General features: G+C 49.6%; 3 protein-coding genes across 3 annotated transcripts; 2 read left to right on the top strand and 1 right to left on the bottom strand.

The window, feature by feature from the left end:
- Positions 1–737: 737 nt before the first annotated feature.
- Positions 738–3,119, top strand: KD926_003224 (reverse transcriptase family protein; the record flags this gene model as incomplete). Its single annotated transcript, XM_053094687.1, has 3 exons — positions 738–900; positions 1,354–2,203; positions 2,924–3,119. The coding sequence occupies 3 exons, from the start codon at positions 738–740 to the stop codon at positions 3,117–3,119; spliced, it is 1,209 nt and encodes a 402-aa protein (XP_052950576.1).
- Positions 3,120–3,995: 876 nt separating this feature from the next.
- Positions 3,996–4,568, top strand: KD926_003223 (chromo domain-containing protein; the record flags this gene model as incomplete). The annotated part of the gene is made up of 1 exon (XM_053094686.1): positions 3,996–4,568. One exon carries the CDS (start codon positions 3,996–3,998, stop codon positions 4,566–4,568), a length of 573 nt encoding a protein of 190 aa, XP_052950575.1.
- A 2,309-nt stretch (positions 4,569–6,877) lies between these two features.
- Positions 6,878–8,762, bottom strand: KD926_003222 (uncharacterized protein; the record flags this gene model as incomplete). Its single annotated transcript, XM_053094685.1, has 7 exons — positions 6,878–7,021; positions 7,078–7,183; positions 7,239–7,366; positions 7,442–7,597; positions 7,928–8,164; positions 8,523–8,629; positions 8,714–8,762. 7 exons carry the CDS (start codon positions 8,760–8,762, stop codon positions 6,878–6,880), a joined length of 927 nt encoding a protein of 308 aa, XP_052950574.1.
- Positions 8,763–9,948: the final 1,186 nt, after the last annotated feature.

The raw sequence follows: 9,948 nt of genomic DNA, 5'->3' as shown, positions 1-9,948 counted from the left end.
TCGCTGAACCCTTACAAGAACGTTAAAGATATTATGGATTATTTCCGCTCTATCTACGAAAACTTATACCGCAAGACTAACGTTTAGAGCAAGCTACGTCAGTTAACTATAAAAGTCAGCGACAGATTTACAGAGTTCATTTCAACTTTTACCCTTATTGTCTCTGAGGCAGAGCTTGCAAAAGAAGAATAGAAAGAGAATCTTTACTAACGTTTACTATCCCGTTTGCAGACTCAGTTAGATGACCTAAGCAGCGATCCTAATGTCGATTATAAAAATTTCTGCCTGATTATTACGCGCCTTGATAATCGCCAGAATTAACGCTTTTCTCTCAAGGCTAATTAGCGTACTACGGTCTTAGCCCCTTCAGGTAGATCGACCGGCAAACCAACGACTATAGATGCGTCTCCAGCGGCTGCAGCATTAACTTAACTCTCTGCAAAATCGACTAGCCCGGGCTATCTTGCTCTAAGTGTAGAGAAGAAAAAGCTCTCGGACGAAGGCCGTTACTTCTACTGCAAGAAGGTAGGATACGTTTTTCGCGTATACCCTAAGAAAGCAGTAACAAATGCTATTAGTAAAATTGAAAATCTAGCCAGGGAGCAAGAGAAGGAAAACACTTAACCGGCGGAAAACTAAACGCCCTGGAACATGTTTCCATCCCAGGGTTAGATGGATCGATCAGTGCAATCGACATGAGAGAGATAACCGGAAGGCATAGCTTTAAAGTATCAGTTATGATCTCATTCAATGGACTCTCTACTAAACAGTATGCACTGGCCGATTCTGGAGCAACCAGATACTTGTATATCGATACTGCAACAGCGCTAGACTTGGTTAAACGATTAAACATTCCGATCAAAACACTATCACAAGCGATCCCAACTGTTAGATACAATGGTAAGGCAGACAGGCCACTGCAACATTACATCCAGCCATACCTGTAGATAAATGGACAACGATTCCTGAGTGAGCCGATGTTAATCACTCCACTCGGGAACCACGAAATGATTATCGGCAAAACATGGTTGGCTAAACGAGACGTCTGATTAGATTGTACTGAAAACAAGTTGCGATAGCCAGAAGAGCGATCAATTAAAGAGACAATCCAGGCCCGTAGCCATATATTTCTCCCCCGGCAGATCCTTAAGCGACCACCCCCTGACCTATCCCATCAAGCGGACATGGAGCGTCGGGAACGAGCATTTAATGCTCCAATCCCGCGAGAAACGCAAACCCGTCGTAACAATTTAGTTAAGATGAATAGAGCGCTACACGGCCAGCAATTATCTCGATCGAATGATATTCAGCCTATATCTGTTTCGGTTTAACGAAAGGCAGCGTGCCATCTAGCAATCATAAAGATCGCGGTAATCGGAGCTGCAGGATTCAACCGGCACACCCGCAAAGGGAAAAACGAGATCTGCGTAGTAACCCTTCAGCAGATTAAAGAGGTCATCGATAATTGCCTCGCGATACTTGACCCCCAAGAAGCTGTTAACTTACGGGGGAAGATCCCCAAGGAGTACCATGATTACCTCGACGTTTTCTCCAAAAAGGCTTCTGATCAGCTCCTACCGCTGCGTGAAAAGAACTACCGGCTGACTCTGGACCCGGAAACGTTACCGGGCGAGACTATTGGCAATGGACCTCTCTATAAGATGTCTATCGAAGAGCTGGAAGCAGCTAGACAGTACATTATAGAGAATCTTGACAAAGGGTTTATCGTCCCTAGTGGAGTACCGTTCGCGTCTCCAATCCTGATGGCCAAGAAACCGGATGGGGGCCTACGGTTCTGCGTGGACTACCGTCGATTGAATAGTATTACGCAGAAGGACCGTTACCCGCTCCCGTTAATCGGTAAGTTCATAGAACGCTTGACCGATACTAGAATCTTTATCAAGATTGACATCCGACAGGGGTTCTACCGTATCCGCATGAAACCGGGACAGGAAGACCTTACTACGTTCAAGACGCGATACGGGAATTACAAATATCAGGTTATGCCCTTCGGACTGACGAACGGCCCAGCCACGTTCCAGAGATATATGAATAGTTTGTTTATGAATATGCTCGACCGCTATATAACAGTTTTCATAGATAACATCCTGATTTTCAGCAAAAACGAAGCCGAACACCGGAAACATATAAAAGCAGTATTAGAACGCCTTCGTGCAGCAGGCCTCCAAGCCGCGATTCACAAGTGCGAATTTCACCAAGCAGAAATACGATTCCTGGGCTTTATTGTATCTGGAAAGGGAATAAGGGTAGACCCTGCTAAGGTTACAGTAGTAAACAAGTAGCGCCCTCCTTCTACGGTAAAAGGGGTCCAGTCTTTTCTGGGTTTCTGTAACTTTTACAGGATATTTGTCCGAAACTATAGTTAGATAGCCCGACCATTGAACGCATTAACCAAACGATCTGTTCCCTTTATTTGGGATGACGCCTGCCAGGAATCTTTCGAAGAGTTACGGGTACGATTGATATCGGTACCGCTTCTATAGCATTACGATCCAGGCCTGCCTAGTCAGCTAGAAACAGATGCTTCAGACGAGACTATTGCAGGTGTTCTCTCTTAGGAGTTCAAGGGATTTTGGCACCCGGTTGCCTACTACTCTAAGTCTATGTCAGGTCCCGAGCGCAATTACGATATTCATGATAAAGAAATGCTGGCAATCATTTACGCTCTAGAAGAATGGCGTCCGGAGCTAGAGGGACTGCAACGAACTGACCGGTTTAGTATATAGACGGATTACCGGGCGCTAGAATACTTTATGACCAAGAGAAAGCTCAGCCGACGGCAAGCGCGCTAGTCCGAATATCTGTCTCGTTTTTATTTCCTAATTCGATTCTGCCCCGGAAAGGGTAATGTAATTGCAGATATCCTTTTACGGAAGGACTACTGCGGAGGGACTGCTGATAGCTACAATATCCAACAGATGATACCGGATGAGGCCCTGGAGGAAGCCATCCGTGACGAACGTGCGCTAACCACGCAGCTCTGCGTTCTCGAGAACCTAAAGGGGATCAAGATCGTTGACCAAGTGCTAGCCGCTAACCGATCTGCCCCCTCACTAGAGAGCCAGCGTGCCCAGGCACAGGAGCCAAGTGATAACTAGTCGTTGCAGGATGGATTACTCCTGCACCGAGGACGTCTGGTAGTTCCGGAAAAAGATCTAGAGCTGCGCACCCGATTTCTAGAGGAAATATACAGCCAGCGCTCGACCGCTCACCCAGAACGCATGAAGACCCGTCGCCTTTTTCAGCAAAGATTTTACTGGCCGGGATGGGGTCGAGATATAGACCGCTACATCCGAAACTGTCAGTATCAAGCAGATAAGGTCCCTAGGGACAAGACCCCCGGCCTGCTTCAATCGTTATCGGTTTCCGTTCGGCCATGGCAGCACATCTCTATAGATTTTAAAGAGTTCCCAAAGGACAAGAGCGGATTCGATATGGCCTTCGTGGTAGTATGCCGATTAAACAAGCAACCAGTGTCAGTTCCCTGTCATAAAAAGATCAGAGCACGGGGTATAGTACGCCTTTTTATTGAATATATTTACCGACACTATGGGGTACCGGATTCTGTTGTCTCTGACCGGGGACCGCAGTTTATCTCTGAATTTTGGCACGAATTCTACCGAATCCTGGGTATAGAACTGCGGTTCAGCACAGCTAGACATCCGCAGACAGATGGTCAGACTGAGGCAATTAACTAGCATATTGGGATGCGTTTACGACCATTCGTAAATCACTATCAGGATAATTGGGGGGAGCTACTGCTAATGTTGGATTATACTACTGCTATTCTGGTCCAAGAGTCAATACAGATGACGCCCTTCGAGGTAGTGCTAAGGTACCAGCCCCGGACCTCGTTTGATTGAGATCGACCTGTTGATGAAGCTCCGGTCCCGGCCCGAATTCGCTTGGAACGGAAAGACGCACTCAAACATGTTCAGATACTGCACGAGGGATGGGACCTTGCCCGCCAGCAGATGGTAATAACTCAGAAGAAACAAGCTGTTCAAGCTAATAAATTCCGCTGGGAGCCAGATTTCGGAGTTAATAATAAGGTCTGGCTATCTATGGAGGGATTGAGCACAAGTCGACCAAGCAGGAAACTGGATCACCAGAGGCGTGGACCTTATAAGATTACGGTACAGAAAGGATACGCATTTAAGCTGGATCTGCCTCCGGAAATGAGGATCCATAATAATTTCGCACCGGATCGTTTCAGATTAGCTGCAGATGACCCATTGCCCGGCCAGCGACCCCCAGTGACGGAACCGGTAGAGATACACAGTAAAAATAAATGGGAAGTTAACGAGATCGTGGCAAGCCGACTCTACTACAAAAAGCTGCAGTATCAGGCCAAATGGAACAACGCAGATGATAACCCGACCTGGTATCCGGCGAGCAACTTTATCGGCTGTCCACATTTGGTACAGGAATATCATCAGCAGTATCCGGACAAGCCGGGACCCCCGAGACGTCTAGGCGCCTGGTTAGAGGCATACAATGGGGAAAAAGAATTCGAGATTACGCGAGAGGATGAACTGCTGGTTTGACAACAGCGATCGAGGGCGATCGCGAGCCTAGAAAGGGGAGTAATGTCACGGACTGTAACCTGCCTCCGAGGACCTTCCTCGCGATACCCTATAACCTAATTCCCCGATAGGGACTAGCGTCAGAGCTGTCACACATATCGCAGCCAGCTCCTGAATAGCTTCATAGCTTAGCTTAGTTTCCTCGTCAAATACATACCCTACATTCTCACGATTCCCTATCGTCAGTGTAGCCGTTCGTTACACCTATTTAATGATCTACCAAATCTACTAATCCTATTTTTTCTACTTTCTCTACCCGTTTTACTATCTTTATTAATTTTACAAATCCTAACTATCGTACAATCCTTTCTATCCGACAATCCTTTCTATCCGACAATCCTACAAATCCTACAAATCCTACAAATCCTACAAATCCTACGTATCCTACAATCATATCTACCCGACAATCCTACAAATCCTATAAATCCTACAAATCCTACAAATCCTATGTATCCTATGTATCCTATGTATCCTAAATCCTATATGTCCTACAATCCTACAACCCTATCTATCTGACAATCCTACAAATCCTACATATCTTACGTATCCTACATTCCTATCTATCCTACCTCCTACAAATCCTACAAATCCTACAAATCCTACAAATCCTACAAATCCTACAAATACTGCTTACCTATCGGCCTGTCGGCCTGCTTACCTATCTACCGGCCTACCTGTCCGCCTGCCTACCTACTAACTGATCTGTTCTATGTCTGCTTTCCGGTCTGCCTGCCTATCTGCTAATCGGTTAGCTTTATAGCTGTCTACCTACCTGCTTGATATTCCGCCTGCCTACCTAACTGATCTGTTCTATGGGCTGTTCCCAGTCTCCCAGTCTATCTGCTAACTGGCCTCCCTGTCTGCCTGCCTATCTACCTCCCTATCCGCCTGTCCACCTATCTGCTAACTGATCTGTTCTGTGGTCTGTTCCCGGTCTACCTGCCAACCGGCCTGCTTCGGGCCTGCGTACCTATCTACCGGCCTGCCTATCTGCTGACCGGTTGCCTGCCTATCTTCTGACCGGTTACCTTTATGGCCGTCTACCTACCGGCCCGTTTACCGTCCTACCTATTGACTTGGTGGTCTGTTCCACGGTCTACCTGTCTATCTACCTGTCTATCTATCTGCCTATTTGCCGATCTACTGACCAATCTGTTTTGATCTGTCTCCCGCTCTACCTACTTATCGGCTAACGGGCCTGCTTGGTAACATTATTCGGGACCTGCTCCGTGTATGGCTTTATTTATAGTTTCTCCCTGTTTCGTGGCCTCGTTCGGGCCTGCTTCTACGGCCTGCTGCAATCGTTGCTGCCATAAGCCCTGGATTCCCTGTGGCTGGGGCCAAATACTATGCTCGCTATCATGGGATCAAAATCAATATCCATATGGCATTATCAAATGTATTCACTAACTGATAAACTGCCGGATCCCGGGTGTACAGTGGATGCCCTCCAATTCCTTGCAAATCTGCCACAACCAACAAAATGTATGGAACAACTGACTGTGTTGCCCCCGGGCTCCGTCGGTGGCCTGCCCGAAAAACCGCACTACTTGCCCGATATTTTCGCTGTCTATCTCGTGTTGTTGCAGCCGCCGTTGCCATAACGGCTGGATCTGATCGTGCCACGGTCCGAACAACATCATTACCGTTATGGGAACCAATATATCTTTATACACGCAATCTCCCCGCCGGGGTACGCTCTGGTCCCACTGGCGGCAAATGGTCTGCGGTATCCCACAGCGGAAACACGCCGAATACGGGACATATCGGATTCGCTGGCTGCGGACGGCCTGCATCCACGCCTGGGCCCGTGTGGCCTCCGGATTGCGGCAAAAATACAGCTCGTGTTCGTACCGATCGTGCCCTCCTAGCGTACATATGTAATACCGCCGCTGCCACGGGAGTACCTCCCGCTCGATGATCTCCTCATCCAGCCACTGCTCCTGGATGGCCCGGATGGCCGGGGCCTGGATCCCCCGCAGTGCGGCCGTCTCCTGGCCTATATCGGCAATATGCAGCCGGTAACGCCGCATTACCTAGTTTTCTTCGGCCTCGACCTCCCACGGGGACCGTGTCCGCTGGCCACGGACTTCGGCGGACGGTATAACAGCGGATGCAAATGCTAAAAATCGGTACCAATCCGTACTGGACAAGCGAAATATCTGCTGCCGGTAAGCTGTAGGACCGGCTTGCTCCATAATCTCTCGCGCATATACGGTACCGGTTAAGTGGGACGAGTGTGCTGCCTGCAGATTCGCGATATGGTCCATCTATTGCTCTAGATCCATTCCGTCTTCCGCGTCCGGGTTAAGTGCCTGTACCGCGACCTCCTGCTCCTCCTGGCAGTTATGTACAAACGCGCTGGATAGCCGCATAAACCGCCGGCTGATCCCGATAGCGAGCTCCCGGTATGCCTGGATATTGATCGGGTGACGTAGTGCCATTTTCGTTTCGCGTTTAAATGTCTTACGCAGTCGCTCGGATAACCATTAATGCCGCGTCCCGGGATCGGGTCCCCAGATGAACGCATTCTCCCGGCTGGGAGGAGCCCGGTTGGCTGTAGACGGTAACTCGTGCTATATCTGTTATGCCTCGAGTTGTTGGACGAATGGCAGCGCTAACCACAAATACCATACCACGAGCTCTCCGACCTCCCGCGGTAAATACCGGTAGATCACTTTGATGTCATTGCTGGCATAAAATCTCTTGTGGTATACACTGACTACTGCTACTAGCCCGTCCTCGATAAATATATTGCGCTACCGGTTAATCGTAATATGTACATGTTAAATGCTTAACAGTTCGGGAGCCCGAGCCGGCTGCCCGGTAACTACCTGTACTAGGACAGCTAGCTTCTCCTTGAACTGTACTACCTGCTGGAAGTATTGCGCCACGGTCGGGGGGTGCAGCTGTTGCCGCCGCTGCCGGACGGTAAATCGGGCCTGTATGGCCGGTTCGGCCCGCAGCCGGTCCCGGACCCACTGCGGCCCCTGTACCGGCCATTGCGTTCGCCTGTCCTTCAAAAAGCTCTATCCAACCGTCCGCTGGGTGGGATCGTCGTACATAGCATGCTATGGGATGGCCGGCAGCTCGTGGGTCTGGCTGACGCCGAGAACATCACATAATCTCTGCCGGGTTACCCCGATCAACCCATGCACGAAGCCGCGGAAATCGCCCATGGTAAACTGGATGTGCTAGTATCCGATCTCCTCGTTGCTGTGCCAGGTAATATGTCCCGCGGCGGTAGTATTGTAGTAGATTTTCAGCCCGTATGTCCGCCAGTCTAGCAGCGTCTGCATGGGCCCGGCTGTGCCTCGTACCATAAATGCCTGTACTATCGATGCTAACTGCTCCTGGAACGACTTGCCCGTGCGGCAGGTCCGGGGGGTAGCAACTAGCGGCTGTAGCTCCTGGCTGCCGGCTCGCACGGACAATGTAGGGGGGGATAACGGAGAAAGGAATCCGGGGAGATATCGGGGCCGGTCTGCCTCGGCCTCGCTGGAATATCTGCTATCGGGCTCGATATCTTCCAGCGTATTATCGGCACTGGCTAATGCCTACTGGGTACAGTCTGCCTTTTGCAGCCATATCTGGATAATAGTTTCCGGGTCCGGATCCAGCTACAGTGCCTTTTGTACTACCATAAACCGAGCTACCTTGATTACGCGAAACAAGATCGGCGGGTAACTCTCGGCATTTCGCCAGCGATCGTAATTCCAGCCCTAAACGGCTATAGCGCAGACCAGCACGCTCTCATACTCGTATCCCTGCTGCTTCTGGTTTAGCAGCTTAATGCAAAATTCCAAGTATCGCTGCTCCAGTGGGTTTATCTGTTACGCGGCTATTTCATCTGCTTCATCAGCCTCGATACCTTCATTGCTGTTGTCGTGCGATAGCTGTACGGCTAGTACCCACAGCTGGTGCCACCGTTTGCGCTGCCGGGGGGTCATCCTGTACGGCGGGCTGGTCCACTCGTGGGGAGCCTGTGTGCGGGCAATAAACGCGAGGATCCGCTGCTACGGCTGGACATGTTTAGCAATACTTTCTGCGTTCATGTATGCCTGCAGCGGCCGATACGGCAGGGTAGCTCTAGCGTCTGATTGTACCGCGGTAAACCGGATGGCGGAACCACTGTACCGGACCGTTCGCTGGCATTTACGGACTAGCTGTTCTATTGTAGTCTACAGCCGGCGGACTCCCTATTCGACCGAATTCTCGGGCTCAGTCGGATCTTTCTCGGGCGAAACAATTACCCGAGTTAAATCGTGGGAAGCGATAGCTTCCAGGTATTCAGACCAGCCGGTCATACGCAGCCACGGGTTCGCGTCGGTAATCTCGCACGCCTGAATAGTTTCCTGTATCTGCGCTGCCTGCGCCTCGGTTTACGCAGTTTCGACCTCTTGCAACGCCTGATCAATCGTGTCGGGGATACTGAATGGAACATTCTCCTCGCTAATAATAGGAATGTTCTGAGATTCCTGCCGGGTAGGAAATATGCGCTGATACGAAACCGAAATGTATGATCAAGCTAACTGACAATTGGCTTTTTCCTGCTGTAGACGACAAACGCGATCGCAGCCAGAATACTGGGACCATTGATGTACCTTACGCCAGTGTTCCCGCATGGTCTTCAGATTCCGGGTCACATATCGGCACTCGGGGTCCCGCTAGCATAATAAACTATTGGTATGGATCAGTAATCCAAAAATAGGCTGCTCCAGTTGTTTAGGCCAGTCGATTTCGGTAGGCTCGTGTACCAGATTGGGCCACTGTCGGACGGCTTCGCTGATCTGGACGGTTTCCTGATAGGAAACCAGCAGGTGGGCTCCGTTTTTCAAATAACGTTGGACTTCTCGTGGCCATACCGCGTGCTGGCATGTTCTGCAAATGATAATGGGCAAGGTCGCTAGCTGGCTGAAAATCTGATCTTCCATGATAGCTGAATAACTGGCCTGATAGCAAGAATTGATGATAAACCTGGTGAGCTAGTAATGTAACCCCAATGATGGAGCCAATTATAGCTGGGTAAACGGGTATCGGGTGCGGATAGGATAGGAGATACCAGATAATTGATATTGTAACGAACGGTTACGCTAGCGATAAGAAATCGCGAAAATGTAGGATATGCATTTAACGAAGAAACTAAGCTAGGTTGTGAAGCTATTCAGGAGCTGGTCACAATATGTGTGGGCCAGCTCTGAAGCTAGTCCCGATCGGGTAGTTAGGTCATAGGGTATCGCGAAGGAAGGTCTTCGGAGGCAGGTCACAGTCCGTGACAGATAACTGTTTAGTCAGAGAGCTTACATCTTTGAAAACGGGAGAACTCTGCGATACCTTTAGC

Source organism: Aspergillus affinis (assembly GCF_023601865.1).
Source record: "Aspergillus affinis strain CMG 70 chromosome Unknown NODE_176_length_57360_cov_116_875079, whole genome shotgun sequence".
Classification (NCBI taxonomy): domain Eukaryota; kingdom Fungi; phylum Ascomycota; class Eurotiomycetes; order Eurotiales; family Aspergillaceae; genus Aspergillus; species Aspergillus affinis.
This window is presented reverse-complemented; position numbering and strand designations above follow the sequence as displayed.